The sequence below is a fragment of the Bos javanicus genome, chromosome X (genome assembly GCF_032452875.1).
Source record: "Bos javanicus breed banteng chromosome X, ARS-OSU_banteng_1.0, whole genome shotgun sequence".
NCBI classification, from domain to species: domain Eukaryota; kingdom Metazoa; phylum Chordata; class Mammalia; order Artiodactyla; family Bovidae; genus Bos; species Bos javanicus.
This window is the reverse complement of record NC_083897.1, coordinates 36,977,664-37,003,661: the sequence shown is the minus strand read 5'-3', so window position 1 is coordinate 37,003,661 and position 25,998 is coordinate 36,977,664. Positions and strand designations below refer to the sequence as shown.

Sequence of the window (25,998 nt, the reverse complement as noted above, 5' to 3'; positions counted from 1 at the left end):
TTTTTTTTTTTTTTTTTAAAGATTCCTCATATAAGTGATATCATATACTTGTTCTGGAGAACAGAAAAATGGAGTCTTTGCCAGCAGAGCAAAGTAGATACTCTACACTATTACCATAATGATTTAGACTAGATGTCTTGTGAGTGGGGGACAGATTGTAACAGATGTGGAGGATTTTATAATTATAGTAAAGGGCTTCCCAGGTGGTAAAGGATCCACCTGCCAGTGCAGGATACATAAGATATGTGAGTTTGTTCTTGGGTCAGGAAGATTCCCTGGAGAAGAGCATGGCAACCTACTCCAGTATTCCTGGAGAACCCCATGGACAGAGGAGCCTGGTGGGCTACAGTCCGTGGGGTTGCAAAGACTCAGACACCACTTAGTGACTAAACAACAACAAATACTCTTTAATACATGAACTTAATCATCAATCCTTTGACTTAAGAGGAAAACACTTTTCATGGAAGACCCCTAAGGATTCCTATGTAGTACAATTAAAATGCAGAAATATTTGAGAACATAGTTTTGTGCCCTGGATGGGTCAATAAAATAATGTATAAATTGTTAAATGTGAATTAAGAACTTTCTGTAAACATCAGATTAGGCTCTATTCCCTGTCAGAGAATACTGACTTTGATTTGTGACTTCTATCCTCACTAATAATGCTTTTTTCCTCTTACATACATCCTAGCCTGGATTGTCTTACATCATTCTATAGCAGTCAATGTGGTTATTGTACAACTTCATTTTCAATGAAAGCCAAGAGAAAATAAATCTCACATCTATCCTTCTGTCTCTTTTTCCCTCTCTCTCTCCACATATAAAGGAAAATCATTAAAAATAAATAACAAAGTATACGTAACCCAGCCAAATCTTGGCAGTTGATATGTATAATATTTTAAGACAGAAAAAGAGAGCGGTAGAAATGGAGGAAAATATTGCATCCTAAATTCCTTCAAAAATTAAAATGCAAGTTTGGATAGTAATCTCCACTTACTGTTTTGTGTGCATGTGGGCATGCACATGTATGTGTGTATGTATGTGCATATGTGAATTATCATATGGAACCTCAGAAATCTCTAAAACCTTTGTGCAATTATCCCTCACAGAATTACCAAACTGATGGGTTTGTTCCACAGGAACTATTGTGATTTCTTAGTTTTACTCCTCGAGAGATGATTTAGAAGAGATAATTCTTCTCACAAGATAAAATACTATGTATTCAGTTCCCACCTTATCATTGAGCTTGTGCTATGAAGCAATTCCTACAATATCTATAGTTCTAGGAGACCACAGAAAAACCACAGAAAACTGTGGTTTAACCACAGTTAAACCAAGGGGTCCTTAACCAGGTGAGGAACCAGGCCACACAGCAGCAGGTGAGCAGTGGGTGAGTGAGCGAAACTTCCTATTTACAGCCTTTGCTCATTGTTGTACTTGAATTGTCTCGAAACCACACACCCCCCACTCCTGCCACCCTGGTCCAGTTCTTGGAAAAACTGTCTTCCATGAAACCAGCCCCTGGTGCCAAAAAGCTTGGGGACTGCTGCTCTGGGCCACTGGTTCTCAAAAGTGTAGTCTAAAGACACCTGGAACAGTCCCTGAGATTCTTTTAGTGGGTCTATGTATTATCAATAAAATATTTTTAATAACAATATTAAGATGATATTGCCTTTTCCATTTAATTATCTAATGAATGTACAGAAGACTTTTCCAGAGGCTATATGACATGTGATAAAGTCATCTCTCTGATGGATGTATGCTTTTTTATTCTTAAATTTTAAATATTTCTAAGTCTTCATATCTAATATAATTAGTAACAATAGATATAACCCACATCTAAGCACCTTTTGGTGTCCTCAATAACGTTTACGTGTTTAGATGTCTTAAGACCAAAAAATGTTGCAAATTTATGCTCTAGTTAGACTCTGTTATTCCTATAATGATCTTCTTTCTGACAGATCCTGTTGAAACAAATTTTTACCTAGTGACTATTATTGATTCTCATCAATGTGATGATTATATTTCTGAAGAAGATTGACCAAAATTACATCAAAAGATCTAAAAACCAAACGAGTCCATGTTGTAACTTGGGGAAGAGAGATACCATACGAGATGGCCTATCTCTAAGGTTTTCCTTACTAGAAAAAGGGGAGGCTTTAGTTTCATGTGATGACATGAGGAGACAATTTGAAGTCGGTATTGACATAATATTATTCTGCTGATATGAAATGAAATTCTGATAGCCAGGGTGTCAGGTATGTTCATAATCTCAATGCCATCTATTTTAAGCCTGAAGACCCAAGAGACGAGCAGTGTTTAATACATCATCCCTTGTTAAATAGCAGCCACAGAGTTGGCGGTAGCCTGTGAAGGATTCCCTGCCATGTAGGACACGCCAGTTGTCTATAAATAGTACCTGTGAATGGGGGGAAAAAAAGAGAAAGGAAAAATACTCAGAACAAACACAGACCATAGGAATCATAAATCAGAAGAGATCATTTAAAATAAAAACTTTAGGTTGTTCTCTGATTACATTAAATGAGATTTTTTTTTTCTTTTAAGTAAACATTTGACTCCAGTACTCTTGCCTAGAAAATTCCATGGATGGAGGAGCCTGGTGGGCTATAGTCTATGGAGTCACAAAGAGTCAGACACGACTGAGTGGCTTCACTTTCTTTCTTTAAACATTTGACAACTAGGAAGTGCATAGCTCTGTATTAGGCTAAATGGAAATAACAAAGGCAACAGTAGGTAACAGGCCCTGTATCTGAGGAGGTTATATTTCTTGAGTAATTATTCTTTTATCAAAGCAAACCAGATCATTGGTTTCTTTTGTTCTTTTCTTTTAATTCTCTCTCTCTCTCTCAAAGAGTTAAACTGTTTCACTGTCTTACACTAAGCTAGAAATATTCTTTATCCAGAGGAAATATGAAGAGCAAAAAAAAAAAAAAAAAGGAATCATGAAGCCAGATGGACTCTTAGGGACTATCAAGTTCAACTCCTTCATCATACAAATAGAATCATTGATGGGTAGATACTCGGGGGAGCCTGCTTCTGGGTCATTCGGTAAGTAAGTGGTAGGACTAGGGCCAATACCCAGGACTCTCTTCTTTTTTTTCCTTTGTAACATTTTGACTCACATATTCCATAAGTCCTCACTCTTCACTGCTTAAGTGACATCTATTGAGCTTGGCACCCACCTTGCCAGGCTTGAGTTTGACCCAAAACTCATTCTCAGGCCTCCTCAACTCTCTGGTTAGAGTCCGGTGTGCTGTATACCAACGATGGACAACATCATAAGGTACAGTATTTATGACAGCCCGGTCATAGTTGTTGTACCTAAGGTGAAATTGTGAGAAAGAAAGATTTTCCCCAAAACATGTTAAAACATCTGTTGCTGATGGGGCAATTTTATATAAGGCTTTCCCTATATTCATTAGTTGTCCCATGATGATGTGGCAATAATAAGCTAATGTTCTCTCAAGACTATATGATTTTAGAGAAGAGTTCCATTGCCTGTTGACCATATTTTTTTTCCTTTGAAAAATCTGAGGGTAGGGGATAGAAGAAAGTTCTAGCTGGTTTCTACTACCTTAGAATATTATGTTTTGTTTGTTTTAATATATTTTTTGGCCATGCCACATGGTATGTCTCTCACCTCATCCAAGGATAACTGTTATACCATCATGACTTCTGTAATCACAGGTTAGTTTTGCTTATTTATAAAACTTTATATAAATGGAATACTATAGTATGTACTCTTTTGTGTCTGGCTTCTTTCATTTAATGTTATATTTATAAGATTTATCATTATTGTACCACATGTAAATAGTTCATCCTTCATGTTGAACAGAATTTTATTGTGGGACTATACCACAATGTATTCATCCATTCAAGGTTTCCCTTGTGGCTCAGCTAATAAAGAATCTGCCTGCAGTGTGGGAGACCTGGGTTCGATCCCTGGGTTGGGAAGATCCTCTGGAGAAGGGAACGGCTACCCACTCCAGTATTCTGGCCTGGAGAATTCCATGGGCCCTATAGTCCATGGGATCACAAAGAGTTGGACACGACTGAGGGACTTTTGGACATGACTGAGGGACTTTCACCCATTCATCCATTCTATTGATAGATGTGTAAGTAATTTCCAGTTTGTAACTATTACAAATAGTGCTGGAGGTTCTGGTCCATGATAGAAACAAATCTAGTTACACAGAGAACAATTCCCTATGAAAGAAATCTGGAAACTGAGTAACTCCTACATATTGGTGAATGAGAAATAAAAAACATATCAAAATGGATAGGAAAGGCTGAGACAACTCAATAATGAAAAGACAATCCAGTGAAAAAGTGGGCAAAAATCTAACTAGTTACTTAGCAAAAGAAGATATATGAATGGCCAATATGCACATGGAAATAAGCTCAACATCATCAGTCACCAAAAAATACACAGTAGAACACCAAGGAGATATCCAATATAATGGCTATAATTAATGACTGAAAACACCAAGTATTAGCAAGGATGTGGAGAAGCTACAACTTTTGTACATTGTTGACAACTGTAAAATGGAACACATTAGTAGTTGCTAATGAAACTAAAAAGTCACGTACTTTATGATCCAGCGGTTCCACTCTTAGGTATTTATATGTGTGAAATGAAAACACATATCTACAATGATAGTTTTACATGAACATTGATGGCAGCTTTATTCATAATAATCCCAAACAGGAAACAGCCCAGGTGTTTATTCATAAAAGAATGGATTTGTTCCAGGATGTGAATTTCTAGAACAGGCAAAACAAATCTATGGTGGTAAAAAATAAAAACAGATGTTTCCTCTGTGTGTGTGTGTAGGGTTGGGCTGAAAAGGGGTATAAAGGTACTTTCTGTAGTGATGGTAATAGTCTATATCTTGATAGGCATTTGGGTTACATAGGTGTATGCAGTTCTAAAAACTCAGCAAGTGTATATTCAGTATTTATACCAACATTGTATGTATATACATTGTATGTATATTTTATATCAAAATTAAACATCTGTAAACAAATAGTGAATGTTAGACTTAAAGTTATAAATGTTGAAGTATATTGGGAGACATATACCTTCAATGTTCTGTGCAATGTATCAAAAATAAGATTAATTTATAAACAGAAGGATAGAAACATAGATATATAGGTAATAAAGCAAGTATGTGCTGTGCTGTGTTTAGTTGCTCAGTCATGTTCGACTCTTTGCAACCCCATGGACTGTAGCCTGCCAGGTTCCTCTGTCCATGGGGATTCTCCAGGCAAGAATACTGGAGTGGGTAGCCTATCCCTCCTCTAGGGGATCTTCCCCGCCCAGGAATCGAGCTGGGGTCTCCTGCACTGCAGGTGGATTCTTTACCAGCTGAGCTACCAGGGAAGCCCAAAGCAAGTATAGTAATATCTTAATGGTAGAATCTCGGTGGTAGGTATACAAGTTTTCCTTGTAAATGCTTTCAACTTTTTTTGTATTTAAAAGTTTCATAATAAAATGTTGGGGAAAATATTGAGCACCTACTCATTGTTCTAGGCAATTGAGATACAAGAAATGACGGAGGGAGAGTTTTCCAGTGGGCGCTTATCCCAGGGAAGTGATTTAGGATTTATGTAGTTCCTACTACAATACAGGGGCAACAATTTATTTTTATCTTCATAATTGTGTGTGAAGGAGCAGGCTTGAAATGAGTGGAGATGACAAGTTCAGTTTTGGATATGATGTGCTTTATGACTGTATAAGATACTAGGTGGCAATATACACAGGTCAGGAGAAATGCATAAATCTGGACAAGAGTCAAATGTGGTTATCATGCCTTTAGGCACCCTAGCTGCTTGATCACTGAGCACAATTTAATAACTGGCTTTTTGTTTTGTTTTGTTTTAAAAGTGTTTTCATTTTTAAATGCCATGTGAAATATCTACCCCTCCAATCTAGTGTTCCTTGGCTGTTGGCCTATTTATTATTCCATGGGAATTTTAATAAGAATAGAAATTGTACTAATAAAAAGCTATGGAATACCAATATTAAAATGTGACAGATATAGGATCTTAGGAATTTTCATTACATTAGAAAACTAATATCTGGCAAATATATTACATTGAGGGATAGTTCTTTGGTACTCACCTGATCAAATAGAGCTCTTTATTCCATGGGTAGATATTTAAGACTGGCCCAACCCCAATCATGTGGTTTTGACATTCTCCAACATTTTCAATATATTCATGCTTCAATGGCACTTTACTAAGGAGTTCAAATTCCTCAGGTGCCTTTTGAAGTACTTGTTCTGCTGCATAGAATCCATCAACTAGCAGTGTCCTGCCACCTGTTCCTTCATGCTTAAGACAGTGAAACACTTGAATGCTAAAGAAAGGAAAAATTAAATTACTCTGTTCAGTGGAGAAAAGAGAATACATAAAACTTTTAGAAAAAAATATATAAAATGATTACTGATTCTACTTGTGTCATTTTCTTTTCATTAAGAAATAAATCTCACTTCCCAATTGTCTTCCAGTTGTACTTTTTTGTGTACTTTGCCATATTAATGTCACTAAGGTTTCCTTCTAAACATATTTAACATGTACTGAAACCTGTATGTGTCAGACTTGGGCAATACAGGTATGAATAAGATATAGTCTCTCTTTTAAAGAAGCCCATAGTCTATCTAGAAGAATGAACCAAGTAAGTACAGATAAAATATGATAGGCACTATAATAAAGTTGTATACAAGACAGTGGAGCCACAAAAAGAGGAAATTATTGTAGTGGAATGTTGTATAGATAAATTTTTTGAGATGTGGATGAGAACGATTTTGCTTAGTTTTAAAGAATGAGCAAGGCTTGGGCTGGAATGAGATTGAGGTGAGGAGAGGGCATTTCAGGCAGGAAAAAGGTATGACCAAACATATCAATGTAGAACAGCAAGGTATATTCAAGGAAGAGAGTGATAAGTTTCTGTTGGCTTAGCACAGAGAATCACAGGATTTTAAACTAAGATGCAAGATTAACTGGTGAGAAGCAAGATGACAAAAACATGAAAAACAACATGGATAACTGAAACTGGAGAGAAAAATACTGAGAACTTGAGCTTATAGAAAAGAGGACACATCTAAGAAATAAATGATTAGATGTGGAGGATGAAGAATAGGCAAAAATCTAGAATGACTGTAGGTTTTTCCCCTGGGCAACTTGACAAGTAATAATGCCCATTTGCCAAGAGAATGAGGCAGATGCATAATTTGATGGTAATAAGGGGCTGTGAAGGGTTGAGGAAGTCGTTCAGTTTATGGACATTTTGAAATAATTAAGTTACATATGACTGAAAAATTAATAGGAAAAGGCAAGTCAATTATTAATGGACTGGAAACCTAAAGTAATAATTTCAAATTAACAAGGGAAAAATAAAATCAATAGTAATTTAGGGAAAAAAACAAAAATAAGGAAAAGTAAACAACGAAGTAAAATAAGTGATAAACATAAATAAAGGTAGAAGGAATAAAATCAAGGAGAATATAGGGTAAATATAATTAAAATGAATAAGGTCAGTCCTGGCTATGTTGAGCTTTCTGCAAAATTTCTAGGTTAGGATTATTTAGTAAGTGGAAGATGTTTATCTTAGAAGAGAGGTAGATTTTGTAGCTGTCTGTGAAGTGAAGTGAAGTCACTCAGTCGTGTCTGACTCTTTGCGACCCCATGGACTGTAGCCCACCAGGCTCCTCCGTCCATGGGTTTTCCAGGCAAGAGTACTGGAGTGAGTTGCCATTTCCTTCTCCAGGAGATCTTCCTGACCCAGGGATTGAACCCGGGTCTCCTGCATTTTAGGCAAATGCTTTACTGTCTGAGCCACCAGGGAAGTCCTGTCTGTAGCTATCTGTAGGTGATGGCTAAAGCCAAGAGCACAGCAGTCATTTGGAGAGATAATTTCAAGCGAGAAAAGAAGGAGAAGGAGAAAATTTTGAGGAACAACAATATTTATGACACAGATAAAAGAAAATAAGACAGCATAGGAGACTGAGGAAAACTGACTATAGATGTAGAAGGAAAACTAGAAAAGAAAGGCTATTCAAGAAGAGGTAGAGGTTAATGGCCCCAGGATTCAAATGAGATAAAGACTGAAAGGTACACACTGGAGATGGCAATAAGTTACTTGCTGGTGACTTTGGACAGAGTAATTTTAATTGAGAGGGGGTTGGATAAACTAGCTGACTATGGGTTTGAAGAGTGAATAAGAAGTGAGAATGAAAAGATACCAAATGTAGATAATTATTTTAATAAATCTAGCTGTGAGGGTGAGTAATAAGGTGGGGCTGTAAGTAGAGGAAGACAGAGTCAAAGGAAGTGTACAAAAATAGAGATTTAAGAACTGAGAAGTTGATAGGCAGGAGAAATCCCCAAGGAGGTTGGAAAGAATGAGATCCTGAGCAAAGGTAACTTTAGAAAGCATAAGGCATAAAACGATGATGATGATGACAACAAAGGCTAAAATGATAAGAACAATAACCAGCATTTATTGAACACCTCATATGTTCCAGAAAGTATCCAAGTGCTTTAAATATATCATGTAACTTAATCCCTGTGTGTGTGCTAAGCCGCTTCAGTGGTGTCTGACTCTTTGTGACGCCATGGGCTGTAGCCTGCCAGGCTTCCCTATCTATGGGATTCTCCAGGCAAGAATACTGGAGTGGGTTGCCATTCTTTCCTCCAGAGAATCTTCCCGACCCAGGGATCGAACCCATGGCTCTTACGTCTCCGGCACCGGCAGGTGAGTTCTTTATCACTAGGGCCACCTGGAAGCCCAAGTTAATCCCTAAGCAATACTAATTGGCAGGTTTTATTACTAGTTCCATTCTACAGATGAAAAAACTGAGGTACTGAGAAGTTCTTTTCCAAGATCACAAAGCTAATGTATATTTCAGCTGGGATGCAAATCCAGGTCTGGTTGATGCCATAGCCTGAACTCAACCACTCTCACTGTACTGCTAATGTCTTGGCTCTCCCCATTGACTAGAAAGGGTTAAATTAAAGGCACAGCTAACTGTGTATCTACAGTAGTGGTCAGAGAGAAAAGAGCTAGTCAATATTTGGACCTCAACACCTGTCCAACTGTTTCTCATCCCATTTCCTCATATTCTTCTTTCTGTGTCCCAGAGAATGAGAATGCAGGGCTGTGGGTGGTTTTGTATATTGATTACATTGAGCCAGACATCTAAAACACGTTTTATTCTACCTTTTCTGAAGCAAACATTCTTAGGTTCCAATCCTCAAAGGAAATCAGAGTAACTACAATCAACTGGATATTATCATCCTCTCGTATTGTCTTTATGAATTCATGCGTGCGTGTGTGCTAAGTCATTTCAGTCATGTCTGACTCTGTGCAACCCCATGGACTGTTGCCCACCAGGCTCCTCTGTCCATGGGGTTTTCCAGGCAGGAATACTGGAGTGGGTTGCCATGCTCTCCTCCAAGGCATCTTCCCAACCCAGGGATTGAACTTGTATCTCTTATGTCTCCTACATTGGCAGGTGCATTCTTTACCACTAGTGCCACCTGGAAAGCCCTTATGAATTCATACTTATGCACGTTTTATTCATATATTTGTGCCTTGGGTTCATTATCTATATGTCGAAGATCAACAAACAACAGCAATAGCAGTAACAAAATAACCACAGAGGTACCTCTAATAAGTGGCAAATGGTAGGAAAGTTAAGTATGGTATCTATCACATCAAGTAATTACCATTTCTTCTCTGTGATGAGAAAGATCTAGTCTCTGTTAGCTACTAGTGGTGATCATATTGCAGTACATAACTATCAAATCAACACAAGTACACCTCATATTTACAAAATGTTATACATCAATTATATCTCAATAAACATGGATAAAAAGTATGGCATATATTATCTTTGGCTCAATAGCTACTAAGTCCACACAAGAAGGTTATTTTTTGACCAAGAAGAAATAAAGAAGAGTCAATGTATAGTGAATAATGCAACAAATGAGATCAAAAACACTCTGGGAACTAACAGTAGAATAACGGAGGCAGAAGATAGGATAAATGAGGTAAAAAATAGAATGGTAGAAATAAATGAAGCAGAGAGGAAAAAAGAAAAAACGAATTAAAAGGAATGAGGACAACCTCAGAGACCTCTGTGACAATGTTAAACGCCCCAATGTTCGAATCATAGGAGTCCCAGACGAAGAAGACAAAAAGAAAAACCATGAGAAAATAATTGAGGAGATAATAGTTGAAAACTTCCCTAAAATGGGGAAGGAAACAGTCACCCAAGTCCAAGAAACCCAGAGAGTCCCAAACAGGATAAACCCAAGGCGAAACACCCCAAGACACATACTAATCAAATTAACAAAGATCAAACACAAAGAACACATATTAAAAGGAGCAAGGGAAAAACAACAAATAACACACAAGGGGATTCCCATAAGGATAAGAGCTGATCTTTCAATAGAAATTCTTGAGGACAGAAGGGAATGGCAGGACATACTTAAAGTGATGAAAGAGGAAAAACTACAACCCAGATTACTGTACCCAGCAAGGATCTCATTCAAATATGAAGGAGAAATCAAAAGCTTTACAGACAAGCAAAAGCTGAGAGAATTCAGCACCACCAAACCAGCTCTCCAACAAATGTTAAAGGATCTTCTCTAGACAGGAAACACAGAAAGGGTTTATAAACTTGAAATCAAAACAACAAAGTAAATGGCAATGGGATCATACTTATCAATAATTGCCTTAAATGTAAATGGGTTGAATGCCCCAACCAAAAGACAAAGACTGGATGAATGGACACAAAAACAAGACCCCTATATATGTTGTCTACAAGAGACCCACCTCAAAACAAGGGACATACACAGACTGAAAGTAAAAGGCTGGAAAAAGATATTCCACACAAATAGAGACCAAAAGATATCAGGAGTAGCAATACTCATATCAGATAAGATAGACTTTAAAATAAAGGCCATGAAAAGAGACAAAGAAGGACACTACATAATGATCAAAGGATCAATACAATAAGATATAGCAATTAAAATATATATGCATCCAACATAGGAGCACCGCAATGTGTAGGGCAAATGCTAACAAGTATGAAAGGGGAAATTAACAGTAACACAATAATAGTGGGAGACTTTAATACCCCACTCACACCTATGGATAGATCAACTAAACAGAAAATTAACAAGGAAACACAAACTTTAAATGATACAATAGACCAGTTAAACCTAATTGATATCTATAGGACATTTCACCCCAAAACAATGAATTTCACCTTTCTCTCAAGTGCACATGGAACCTTCTCCAGGATAGATCACATCCTGGGCCATCAACCTAGCCTTGGTAAATTCAAAAAAACTGAAATCATTCCAAGCATCTTTTCTGACCACAATGCAGTAAGATAGATGTCAATTACAGGACAAAAACTATTAAAAATTCCAACACATGGAGGCTGAACCACACGCTGCTCAATAACCAACAAATCACAGAAGAAATCAAAAAAGAAATCAAAATATGCATAGAAACGATTGAAAATGAAAACACAACAACCCGAAATGTATGGGACACTGTAAAAGCAGTGCTAAGGGGAAGGTTCATAGCAATACAAGCTTACCTCGAGAAACAAGAAAAAAGTCAAATAAATAACTCTACACCTAAAGCAAAACATAAGAGACCATAGCAAAAATCAACAAAGCCAAAAGCTGGTTCTTTGAGAAGATAAATAAAATTGACAAACCATTAGTCAGACTCATCAAGAAACAAAGGGAGAAGAATCAAATCAAAATTAGAAATGGAAATGGAGAGATCACAGCAGACAATACAGAAATACAAAGGATCATAAGAGACTACTATCAGCAACTATATGCCAATAAAATGGGCAACGTGGAAGAAATGGACATATTCTTAGAAAAGTACAACTTTCCAAAACTGAACCAAGGAGAAATGGAAAATCTTAACAGACCCATCACAAGCACGGAAATTGAAACTGTAATCAGAAATCTTCCAGCAAACAAAAGTCCAGGACCCAAGCCTTCACAGCTGAATTCTACCACAAATTTAGAGAAGAGCTAAGACCTATCCTACTCAAACTCTTCCAGAAAATTGCAGAGGAAGGTAAACTTCCAAACTCATTCTATGAGGCTACCATCACCCTAATACCAAAACCAGACAAAGATGCCACCAAAACAAAACTACAGGCCAGTATCACTGATGAACATATATGCAAAAATCCTTAACAAAATTCTAGCAAACAGAATCCAACAACGTATTAAAAAGATCATACATCATGACCAAGTGGGCTTTATCCCAGGGATGCAAGGATTCTTCAATATCTGCCCGCAAAGCAATCAACATAATATACCATATTAACAAATTGAAAGATAAAAACCATATGATTATCTCAATAGATGCAGAGAAAGCCTTTGACAAAATTCAACATCCATTTATGATAAAAACCCTCCAGAAAGCAGGAATAAAAGGAACATAGCTCAACATAATAAAAGCTATATATGACAAACCCACAGCAAACATTATCCACAATGGTGAAAAATTGACAGCATTTCCCCTAAAGTCAGGAACAAGACAAGGGTGCCCATTCTCACCACTACTACTCAACAGAATTTTGGAAGTTTTGGCCACAGCAATCAGAGCAGAAAAAGAAATAAAAGGAATCCAGGTTGGAAAGGAAGAAGTAAAACTCTCACTGTTTACAGATGGCATGAACCTCTACATAGAAAACCCTGAAGACTCCACCAGAAAATTACTAGACCTAATCAATGAATATAGTAAAGTTGCAGGATATAACATTAACACAGAGAAATCCCTTGCATTCCTATACCCTAACGATGAGAAAACAGAAAGAGAAATTAAGGAAACAATTCCATTCACCATTGCAACAAAAAGAATTAAATAGGAACATATCTACCTAAAGAAACAAAAGACCTATATATAGAAAACTATAAAACACTGATGAAAGAAAGCAAAGAGGACACAAATAGATGGAGAAATATACCATGTTCATGGATTGGAAGAATCAATATAGTGAAAATGAGTATACTACCCAAAGCAATCTATAGATTCAATGCAATCCCTATCAAGCTGCCAACGGTATTTCTCACAGAACTAAAACAAATAATCTCACAATTTGTATGGAAATACAAAAAACCTGGAATAGCCAAAGCAATCTTGAGAAAGAAGAATGGAACTGGAGGAATCAACCTGCCTGACTTCAGGCTCTACTACAAAGCTACAGTCATCAAGACAGTATGGTACTGGCACAAAGACAGAAATATAGATCAATGGAACAAAATACAAAGCCCAGAGATAAATCCACGCACCTATGGACACCTTATCTTCGACAAAGGAGGCAAGAATATACAATGGAGAAAAGACAACCTCTTTAACAAGTGGTGCTGGGGAAACTGGTCAACCTCTTGTAAAAGAATGAAACTAGAACACTTTCTAACACCAAACACAAAAATAAACTCAAAATGGGTTAAAGATCTAAACATAAGACCAGAAACTATAAAACTCCTAGAGGAGGGAGGAGCCAAGATGGCGGAGGAGTAGGACGGGGAGAACACTTTCTCCCCCACAAATTCATCAAAAGAGCATTTAAACGTCGAGTAAATTCCACAAAACAACTTCTGAATGCCGGCAGAGGACATCAGGCACCCAGAAAAGCAACCCAACTCTTCGAAAGGAGGTAGGAAAAAATATTAAAAACAAAAAAAAAGAGACAAAAGAGGGAGGGACGGAGTTCCGTCCCAGGAAGGGAATCTTAAAAAGAGAGAAGTTTCCAAACATCAGGAAACCTTCTCACTGCCGAATCTGTGCCGAGCTTTGGAAGCACAGAGGGCAACATAACAGGGAGAAAAAATAAATAAACAATTTAAAACTCGCAGATTGCGAGCCCTACGGTAACTCCCCCAGCAGAGAAGCAGCGCAGACGCCTGCATCCGCCATTAGCAAACCGGGGCTGGGCAGGGAGGCGCGGCGTGGGCTGCATCGCTGAGAGTAAGAATCTGGCCTGAATACCCGGAGCGCTATCTGAGCGAAATAATTTGGGCTAGCAAACCAGACTGTGGGATACCTACCACGCGAAAAGCCAGCCCTAACCTAAGACCGCCAGGCCCGCGCACGGAACAAAGGACTGAACAGAGATAGCCGGCTGCAGACCTTCCCCTCCGGTGACAGGCAGCCAGAGCCGGAAGGGGGCAATCGCAGCCCCAGAGAGACATTATCTATAAAATTGTAAGCAGGCTTCTTTGCTAACTAAAACTTATTGGGGGTCTGGACGGTCAACATCTGCCTGAGAAGGTGCGCCGGTTTTACATCCAGATAACCGAGTGGCGGGGAGGCGATAAGTCGCAGCATTGGCGCTCTCCTGGGAAGAGCAAATTGGCGCTCGGACCTGGGAAGAGCACAAAACGCAGGCCCAACTGAGTCTGCGCCTCTGAGGACTACCCGAGTGCCTGAACCTGAGCGGCTTGGACCTGGGAGGTGCATGCAGCCCAGGGCCAGCCTCGGATTGTTCCCGGCTGAACAACCTAGAGTCCGAGCAGTGTGGACAGGGAGGCTACACGCGCCGTGAGCAGGGGCAGACCCAGGGTGGCTGAGGCACTGCGAGCCCACGCCAGTGTTATTTGTTTGCAGCATTCCTCCCTCCCTCCCCACAGCCCGACTGAACAAGTAAGCCTAAAAAAAAAAAAAAAAAAAAAAAGTGTCCTCCACCGTGCCCTTTGAGTCAGGGCGGAAACCAGATACTGAAGAGACTAGCAAACAGAAGAAGATATAACAGAGGGAAATGCCTTGGAAGCTACAGGCAATAGATCAAAACCCTGTGGTTACTACGGACTACACAGGAAGGGGCCTATAGATCTTGAGAAATATAAATCTGACCAAGGAACTAGCCAAAAATGAACTGAACCCACAACACCCACAAAAAAAAAAAAACAAAAAAGTCCTAGATATATTTTTATTATTTTTACGATCATTCTTTCTTTTTTTTTTAATTAAAAAAAAAAATTTTAAGTCCTCTATTGTTCCTTTAATTTTCACTATTATAACCTATTACTTTGCAAAAAAAAAAAAAAAAAAAGACCCTATTTTTTTCTTCTTCAGCAAACTTCATATATATATATTTTATAATTTTTTGACCTTGTTTTTTTTGTTTGTTTGTTTTTGTTTTTTTTCTTCTTTTCTTTAACATTGTATTTTTGAAATTCCAAACTCTACTCTAGATTTTTAATTTTCGCTTTTTGGTATATCTTATCAATTTTGTACCTATAGTTTTTTTTTATAATTTCTGTGACTTTTTTTTTTCTTCTTCTCTGTTTCTTTCTCTTCTTTTATATAACATTGTATATCTGAAATTCCAAACTTTACTCTAGATTTTTAATTTATGCTTTTTGGTATTTGATATCAATTTTGTACCTGTATTTTCTGTATAATTTTTGTGACATTGTTCGTATTTGCTTGTTTGTTTTCTCTCTTTATTTTTCTTCTTCTTTTTTTTTTTTTAACATTGTATTTTTGAAATTCCAAACTCTACTCTAGATTTTTAATTTTTGCTTTCTGGTATTAGTTATCAATTTTGTACCTGTACTTTCTTTATAATTCTCGCGACCTTGTTTGTTTTTGTTTGTTCGTTTTTTCTCTCTTTCTTTTCCTTCTTCTTTTCTTTAACATCGTATTTTTGAAATTCCAAACTCTACTCTAGATTTTTAATTTTCGCTTTCTGGTATTAGTTATTAATTTTGTACCTGTACTTTCTTTATAATTTTCACGACCTTGTTTGTTTTTGTTTGTTCGTTCTTTCTCTCTTTCTTTTCCTTCTTCTTTTCTTTAACATCGTATTTTTGAAATTCCAAACTCTACTCTAGATTTTTAATTTTTGCTTTTATGTATTTGTTACCAATTTTGTACCTTTAAGGACCCAATCTTCAGGACTCATTTTTCACTAGGGAGTGAGATTACTGGCTTGACTGCTCTCTCTCCCTTTGGACCCTCCTTTTTCTCCACCAGGTCGCCTGTGTCTCCTCCCTAACCCCTCTTTACTCTACCCAACTCTGTGAATTTCTGTGTGTTCCAGACGGTGGAGAACACTTAGGGAACTGATTACTGGCTGGATCTGTCTCCCTCCTTTTCATTCCCCCTTTTATCCTTCTGGCCACCTCTGTTACCTTCCTCCTTCTTCTCTTCTCTGTATAACCCCGTGAACATCTCTGAGTGGTCCAGTTGTGGAGTGCACATAAGGAAGTGACTACTGGCTGGCCCACTCTCTCCACTATTGATTCACCTCATCTCATTTGGGTCACCTCTAACTCCCTCCTCCCTCTTCTCTTCTCCATGTAACCCTGTGAACCTCTCTGAGTGACCCTCACTGTAGAGAAACTTATCATCTTTAATGTAGATGTTTTATCAATGGTGCTGTATAGAAGGAGAAGTTTTGAAACTACTGTAAAAATAAGACCGATAATTGGAAGCAGGAGACTTAAGTCCAAACCCTGACTCCAGGGAACTCCTGACTCCAAGGAACATTCATTCACAGGAGCTCATCAAATGCCTCCATACCGACACTGAAACCAAGCACCACACAAGGGCCAATAAGTTCCAGGGCAAGACATACCAAGCAAATTCTCCAGCAACAAAGGAACACAGCCCTGAGCTTCAAGATACAGGCTGCCCAAAGTCACCCCAAAACTATAGACATCTCATAACTCATTACTGGACATTTCATTGCACTCCAGAGAGAAGAAATACAGCTCCACCCACCAGAACATCGACACAAGCTTCCCTAACCAGGAAACCTTGACAAGCCACCTGTACAAACCCACACACAGTGAGGAAACACCACAATAAAGAGAACTCCACAAACTGCCAGAATACAGAAAGGACACCCCAAACTCAGCAATTTAAACAAGATGAAGAGACAGAGGAATACTCAGCAGATAAAGGAACAGGATAAATGCCCACCAAACCAAACAAAAGAGGAAGAGATAGGGAATCTACCTGATAAAGAATTCCGAATAATGATAGTGAAATTGATCCAAAATCTTGAAACTAAAATGGAATCACAGATAAATAGCCTGGAGACAAGGATTGAGAAGATGCAAGAAAGGTTTAACAAGGACCTAGAAGAAATAAAAAAGAGTCAATATATAATGAATAATGCAATAAGTGAAATTAAAAACACTCTGGAGGCAACAAATAGTAGAATAACAGAGGCAGAAGATAGGATTAGTGAATTAGAAGATAGAATGGTAGAAATAAATGAATCAGAGAGGATAAAAGAAAAACGAATTAAAAGAAATGAGGACAATCTCAGAGACCTCCAGGACAATATTAAACGCTAGAACATTCGAATCATAGGGGTTCCAGAAGAAGAAGACAAAAAGAAAGACCATGAGAAAATACTTGAGGAGATAATAGTGGAAAACTTCCCTAAAATGGGGAAGGAAATAATCACCCAAGTCCAAGAAACCCAGAGAGTACCAAACAGGATAAACCCAAGGAGAAACACCCCAAGACACATATTAATCAAATTAACAAAGATCAAACACAAAGAACAAATATTAAAAGCAGCAAGGGAAAAACAACAAATAACACACAAGGGAATTCCCATAAGGATAACAGCTGATCTTTCAATAGAAACTCTTCAAGCCAGGAGGGAATGGCAAGACATACTTAAAATGATGAAAGAAAATAACCTACAGCCCAGATTATTGTACCCAGCAAGGATCTCATTCAAGTATGAAGGAGAAATCAAAAGCTTTTCAGACAAGCAAAAGCTGAGAGAATTCTGCACCACCAAACCAGCTCTCCAACAAATACTAAAGGATATTCTCTAGACAGGAAACACAAAAACGGTGTATAAACTCGAACCCAAAACAATAAAGTAAATGGCAACGGGAACATACTTATCAGTAATTACCTTAAACGTAAATGGGTTGAATGCCCCAACCAAAAGACAAAGACTGGCTGAATGGATTCAAAAACAAGACCCCTACATATGTTGTCTACAAGAGACCCACCTCAAAACAGGGGACACATACAGACTGAAAGTGAAGGGCTGGAAAAAGATTTTTCATGCAAATAGGGACCAAAAGAAAGCAGGAGTAGCAATACTCATATCAGATAAAATAGACTTTAAAACAAAGGCTGTGAAAAGAGACAAAGAAGGTCACTACATAATGATCAAAGGATCAATCCAAGAAGAAGATATAACAATTATAAATATATATGCACCCAACACGGGAGCACCACAGTACGTAAGACAAATGCTAACAAGTATGAAAGGAGAAATTAACAATAACACAATAATAGTGGGAGACTTTAATACCCCACTTACACCTATGGATAGGTCAACTAAACAGAAAATTAACAAGGAAACACAAACTTTAAACGATACAATAGACCAGTTAGACCTAATTGATATCTATAGGTCATTTCATCCCAAAACAATGAATTTCACCTTTTTCTCAAGCGCACATGGAACCTTCTTCAGGATAGATCACATCCTGGGCCATAAAGCTAGCCTTGGTAAATTCAAAAAGATAGAAATCATTCCAAGCATTTTTTCTGACCACAATGCAGTAAGATTACATCTCAATTACAGGAGAAAAACTATTAAAAATTCCAACATATGGAGGCTGAACAACACGCTGCTGAATAACCAACAAATCACAGAAGAAATCAAAAAAGAAATCAAAATTTGCATAGAAACGAATGAAAATGAAAACACAACAACCCAAAACCTGTGGGACACGGTAAAAGCAGTCCTAAGGGGAAAGTTCATAGCAATACAGGCACACCTCAAGAAACAAGAAAAAAGTCAAATAAATAACCTAACTCTACACCTAAAGCAACTAGAAAAGGAAGAAATGAAGAACCCCAGGGTTAGTAGAAGGAAAGAAATATTAAAAATTAGAGCAGAAATAAATGCAAAAGAAACAAAAGAGACCATAGCAAAAATCAACAAAACCAAAAGCTGGTTCTTTGAAAGGATAAATAAAATTGACAAACCATTAGCCAGACTCATCAAGAAACAAAGGGAGAAAAATCAAATCAACAAAATTAGAAACGAAAATGGAGAGATCACAACAGACAACACAGAAATACAAAGGATCATAAGAGACTACTATCAACAATTATATGCCAATAAAATGGACAACGTGGAAGAAATGGACAAATTCTTAGAAAAGTACAACTTTCCAAAACTGGACCAGGAAGAAATAGAAAATCTTAACAGACCCATCACAAGCATGGAAATTGAAACTGTAATCAGAAATCTTCCAGCAAACAAAAGCCCCGGTCCAGACGGCTTCACAGCTGAATTCTACCAAAAATTTAGAGAAGAGCTAACACCTATCCTGCTCAAACTCTTCCAGAAAATTGCAGAGGAAGGTAAACTTCCAAACTCATTCTATGAGGCCACCATCACCCTAATACCAAAACCTGACAAAGATGCCACAAAAAAAGAAAACTACAGGCCAATATCACTGATGAACATAGATGCAAAAATCCTTAACAAAATTCTAGCAATCAGAATCCAACAACACATTAAAAAGATCATACACCATGATCAAGTGGGCTTTATCCCAGGGATGCAAGGATTCTTCAATATCCGCAAATCAATCAATGTAATACACCACATTAACAAATTGAAAAATAAAAACCATATGATTATCTCAATAGATGCAGAGAAAGCCTTTGACAAAATTCAACATCCATTTATGATAAAAACTCTCCAGAAAGCAGGAATAGAAGGAACATACCTCAACATAATAAAAGGTATATATGACAAACCCACTGCAAACATTATCCTCAATGGTGAAAAATTGAAAGCATTTCCTCTAAAGTCAGGAACAAGACAAGGGTGCCCACTTTCACCATTACTATTCAACATAGTTTTGGAAGTTTTGGCCACAGCAATCAGAGCAGAAAAAGAAATAAAAGGAATCCAAATTGGAAAAGAAGAAGTAAAACTCTCACTATTTGCAGATGACATGATCCTCTACATAGAAAACCCTAAAGAGTCCACCAGAAAATTACTAGAAATAATCAATGACTACAGTAAAGTTGCAGGATATAAAATCAACACACAGAAATCCCTTGCATTCCTATACACTAATAATGAGAAAACAGAAAGAGAAATTAAGGAAACAATTCCATTCACCATTGCAACAGAAAGAATAAAATACTTAGGAATATATCTACCTAAAGAAACTAAAGACCTATATATAGAAAACTATAAAACACTGGTGAAAGAAATCAAAGAAGACACTAATAGATGGAGAAATATACCATGTTCATGGATTGGAAGAATCAATATAGTGAAAATGAGTATACTACTCAAAGCAATTTATAGATTCAACGCAATCCCTATCAAGCTACCAACAGTATTCTTCACAGAGCTAGAACAAATAATTTCACAATTTGTATGGAAATACAAAAAACCTCGAATAGCCAAAGCGATATTGAGAAAGAAGAATGGAACTGGAGGAATCAACCTACCTGACTTCAGGCTCTACTACAAAGCCACAGTTATCAAGACAGTATGGTACTGGCACAAAGACAGAAATATTGATCAATGGAATAAAATAGAAAGCCCAGAGATAAATCCACGCACATATGGACACCTTATCTTCGACAAAGGAGGCAAGAATATACAATGGATTAAAGACAATCTCTTTAACAAGTGGTGCTGGGAAATCTGGTCAACCACTTGTAAAAGAATGAAACTGGACCACTTTCTAACACCATACACAAAAATAAACTCAAAATGGATGAAAGATCTAAACGTAAGACCAGAAACTATAAAACTCCTAGAGGAGAACATAGGCAAAACACTCTCCGACATACATCACAGCAGGATCCTCTATGACCCACCTCTCAGAATATTGGAAATAAAAGCAAAAATAAACAAATGGGACCTAATAAACCTTAAAAGCTTCTGCACATCAAAGGAAACTATTAGCAAGGTGAAAAGACAGCCTTCAGAATGGGAGAAAATAATAGCAAATGAAGCAACCGACAAACAACTAATCTCAAAAATATACAAGCAACTCCTACAGCTCAACTCCAGAAAAATAAACGACCCAATCAAAAAATGGGCCAAAGAACTAAATAGACATTTCTCCAAAAAAGACATACAGATGGCTAACAAACACATGAAAAGATGCTCAACATCACTCATTATCAGAGAAATGCAAATCAAAACCACTATGAGGTACCATTTCACACCAGTCAGAATGGCTGCGATCCAAAAGTCTACAAATAATAAATGCTGGAGAGGGTGTGGAGAAAAGGGAACCCTCTTACACTGTTGGTGGGAATGCAAACTAGTACAGCCACTATGGAGAACAGTGTGGAGATTCCTTAAAAAACTGGAAATAGAACTGCCTTATGATCCAGCAACCCCACTGCTGGGCATACACACTGAGGAAACCAGAAGGGAAAGAGACACGTGTACCCCAATGTTCATCGCAGCACTGTTTATAATAGCCAAGACATGGAAGCAACCTAGATGTCCATCAGCAGATGAATGGATAAGAAAGCTGTGGTACATATACACAATGGAGTATTACTCAGCCATTAAAAAGAATACATTTGAATCAGTTCTAATGAGGTGGATGAAACTGGAGCCTATTATACAGAGTGAAGTAAGCCAGAAGGAAAAACATAAATACAGTATTCTAACGCATATATATGGAATTTAGAAAGATGGTAACAATAACCCTGTGTACGAGACAGCAAAAGAGACACTGATGTATAGAACAGTCTTATGGACTCTGTGGGAGAGGGAGAGGGTGGGAAGATTTGGGAGAATGACATTGTAACATGTAAAATATCATGTAAGAAACGAGTTGCCAGTCCAGCTTCGATGCACGATACTGGATGCTTGGGGCTAGTGCACTGGGACGACCCAGAGGGATGGTATGGGGAGGGAGGAGGGAGGAGGGTTCAGGATGGGGAACACATGTATACCTGTGGTGGATTCATTTTGATGTTTGGCAAAACTAATACAATTATGTAAAGTTTAAAAATAAAATAAAATTTAAAAAAAACAAAACAAACAAACAAACAAGGTGAAAAGACAGCCTTCAGAATGGGAGAAAATAATAGCAAATGAAGCAACTGACAAGGAATTAATCTCAAAAATATACAAGGAACTCCTGTAGCTCAATTCCAGAAAAATAAGCGACCCAATCAAAAAAATGGGCCAAAGAACTAAACAGACATTTCTCCAAAGAAGACATACAGATGGCTAACAAACACATGAAAAGATGCTCAACATCACTCATTATCAGAGAAATGCAAATCAAAACTACAGTGAGGTGCCATTTCACACAAGTCAGAATGGCTGCTATCCAAAAGTCTACAAGCAATAAGTGCTGGAGAGGGTGTGGAGAAAAGGGATCTCTCTTACACTGTTGGTGGAAGTGGAAACTAGTACAGCCACTATGGAGAATAGTGTGGACATTCCTTAAAAAACTGGAAATAGAACTGCCTTATGGCCCAGCAATCCCACTGTTCAGCATACACACTGAGGAAACCAGAATTGAAAGAGACACGTGTACCCCAATGTTCATCACAGCTCTGTTTATAATAGCCAGGACATGGAAGCAACCTAGATGTCCATCAGCAGATGAATGGTTAAGAAAGCTGTGGTACATATACACAATGGAATATTACTCAGCCATTAAAAAGAATACCTTTGAATCAGTTCTAATGAGGTGGATGAAACTGGAGCCTATTATACAGAGCGAAGTAAGCCAGAAAGAAAAACACCAATATGGTATACTAACACACATGTATCGAATTTAGAAAGATGGTAACGATAACCCTATATGCGAGACAGCAAAAGAGACACAGATGTATAAAACAGTCTTTTGGACTCTGTGGGAGAGGGCGAGGGTGGGATGATTTGGGAGAATGGCATGGAAACTTGCATATTATCGTATGTGACACAAATTGCCAGTCCAGGTTCGATGCATGGGACAGGGTGCTTGGGGCTGGTGCACTGGGATGACCCAGAGGGATGGGATGGGGAGAGAGGTGGGAGGGGGTTCAGGATGGGGAATACATGTGCACTGTGGCAGATTCATGTCAATGTATGGCAAAACCACTACAATGTTTTAAAGTAGTTAGCCTCCAATTAAAATGAATGAATTTATTTAAAAAAGGTTATTTTTCATTCACTTTTTCCCTCCAACTTCTTGTAAATTGGATTCAAATTCCTCTTAATACCATACCCAAAGCAGCTATGTTTAGACTATTTACCCCTTTGCAATATAATTGTAAGGAGATCCTGCAACTGCAAGGAAATCCAACCAGTCTATCCTAAAGGGAATCAGTCCTGAATATTCATTGGAAAGACTGAGGCTGAAGCTGAAACTCCAATACTTTGGCCACCTGATGCGAAGAGCTGACTAATTTGAAAAGACCCTGATGCTGGAGAAGACTGAAGGCGGGAGGAGAAGGGGATGACAGAGGATGAGATAGTTGGATGGCATCACAGACTCAATGGACATGAGTTTGAGTAAACTCCAGGAATTGGTGATGGACAGGGAGGCCTGGAATGCTGCACTCCATGGGATCACAAAGAGTCAGACAAGACTGAGCGACTGAACTGAACTGAACTTGCAATATCATAACTAAATATGAAAAACTGTACAAATTCCCAAACCAACAGTTAATCAATACATTTTTTGTAAATTATTTGCAATCACTTTGATAAAAATGTAAATTAAACAAAATTAAGATCCATTCATGTAGTAAGGTAGATTTTCAATCATTTAAAAAATTTTTATTCCTATGAGACTTTAAAAATGATATTTCTAAGGAGAAAAGAGATAATTATGTAAGTAAGCAGCAGCAAGTATGATGTTGATTCAAATAAAACAGAAAATGATTAAGAAAGTATTCAAGACCATCACATTTAATGATCTCACTTTGGAAAATTCTAATCCACCTACCCACAGGGCTCTTGAAAATAGGTGGTGTCAGTGTGCCGATCCAGAGCTAGCTTGGTGTATGCAGTGTCACCTCTGGAGAAGTCTGAAGTGAAAAACCACATCCTTCCATAGATGGTTTCTCTGTCAAATGTAGCATAGGAAGACTTTTTAGCTATTTGAAATTTTCATTCTTGTAATTCAAGACTCTTTACAATACTTTTTTTATTTACAAATAAAAATATAATTTTTTTTTTTGGTTCAGATATCCAACTATAAAGTAAAGAAATCAGTTGAACTCATCACCCATCTTAATGAGCCCACCACTGAGTAATATTCTAGGAAGCTGCAGGGAATTAGTGGAAGGATAATGTAGACAGAAAATAGGGAACCATCTCACTCTGTTTATGTGTCTGCTTTGAACAGCTTTCAGGTTCACATTTCTGTCCTGCACTCACCTTCCTCACATAGAAAAAGATGTTTTTGGGTAGCTGCTTTTAGAACTGATTAATGTAGATCTTCAGCCACCTTTTAGACATGGAAGAATAAAAAAAAGAGAAAAGAATAGTTTATATTAGCAAGTATTTAGTGAGACTTGCTGTATCACTGTATCTCTCCTTGAGATATAGACATCATAGGTAAATGACCCAGCATACTATCTGCTACACAATGAGCTATATCTGCTTTTTATGAAGTAAAAGGAAAATATTAACTATGACAAAGTCAGTTTATGTATCATGTAGTACTACAGAAGATAAACCTATATACTACCTAGAAATGCAATGGAAAAAACTTTGTACTTAAGATCAGAAAACCTGAGCTCTTTTGAATTCCAGTTCTACTGCTTACTAGCAGAGCAATTCTGGTCCAGGCACTTAACATATCTGATCCTCAAGTGCCTCATCAGTAGAACAGGAGATAAAATACACGCTTATCAGGACTACTATACTAAACAATTGAAATCATTGATGTGAATATGTTGGTTAAATGCTGTACAGTATCAGTTCAGTTCAGTTGCTCAGTTGTGTCCGACTCTTTGTGACCCCATGAATCGCAGCAAGCCAGGCCTCCCTGTCCATCACCAACTCCTGGAGTTCACTCAAACTCATGTCCATCGAGTCAGTGATGCCATCCAGCCATCTCATCCTCTGTCGTCCCCTTCTCCTCCTGCCCCCAATCCCTCCCAGCATCAGGGTCTTTTCCAGTGAGTCAATTCTTCGCATGATGTGGCCAAAGTATTGGAGTTTCAGCTTTAACATCAGTTCTTCCAATGAGCACCCAGGACTGATCTCCTTTAGAATGGACTGGTTGGATCTCCTTGCAGTCCAAGGGACTCTCAAGAGTCTTCTCCAACACCACAGTTCAAAAGCATCAATTCTCCCTCTCCTACAGAGTCCATAAGACTGATCTATACATCAGTGTCTCTTTTGCTGTCTCGTACACAGGGATGCTTGGGGCTGGTGCACTGGGACGACCCAGAGGGAGGGTATAGGAGGGAGGAGGGAGGAGGGTTCAGGATGGGGAACACAGGTATACCTGTGGTGGATTCATTTCGATATTTGGCAAAACTAATACAATATTGTAAAGTTTAAAAATAAAATAAAATTTTAAAAAAAAAGCATAAATTCTTTGGCGCTCAGCTTTCTTTACAGTCCAACTCTCACATCCAAACATGACCACTGGAAAAACCATAGCCTTGACTAGACAGACCTTTGTTGGCAAAGTAATGTCTCTGCTTTTTAATATGCTATCTAGGTTGGTCATAACTTTCCTTCCAAGGAGTAAGAGTCTTTTAATTTCATGGCTGCAATCACCATCTGCAGCGATATTGGAGCCCCCCAAAAATAAAGTCTGACACTGTTTCCACTGTTTCCCCATCTATTTCCCATAAAGTGATGGGACCAGATGCCATGATCTTAGTTTTCTAAATGTTGAGCGCTAAGCCAACTTTTCCACTCTCCTCTTTTAATTTCATCAAGAGGCTTTTTAGTTCCTCTTCACTTTCTGCCATAAGGG

At 37.9% G+C, this 25,998-nt stretch overlaps 1 protein-coding gene across 1 annotated transcript in view; it reads right to left on the bottom strand.

The window, feature by feature from the left end:
- Window positions 1–387: 387 nt before the first annotated feature.
- The window catches only part of TMLHE (trimethyllysine hydroxylase, epsilon), a 61,323-nt gene continuing 35,712 nt past the window's right edge, over window positions 388–25,998 (bottom strand). The window contains exons 5-8 of the mRNA XM_061408892.1: window positions 24,007–24,126; window positions 6,146–6,382; window positions 3,204–3,342; window positions 388–2,419 (exon numbers count right to left, since the gene is read on the bottom strand). Coding sequence (XP_061264876.1) covers window positions 2,288–2,419; window positions 3,204–3,342; window positions 6,146–6,382; window positions 24,007–24,126 — 628 coding nt within the window. The 3' untranslated portion in view covers window positions 388–2,287. The remainder of the gene's footprint in view (window positions 2,420–3,203; window positions 3,343–6,145; window positions 6,383–24,006; window positions 24,127–25,998) is intronic.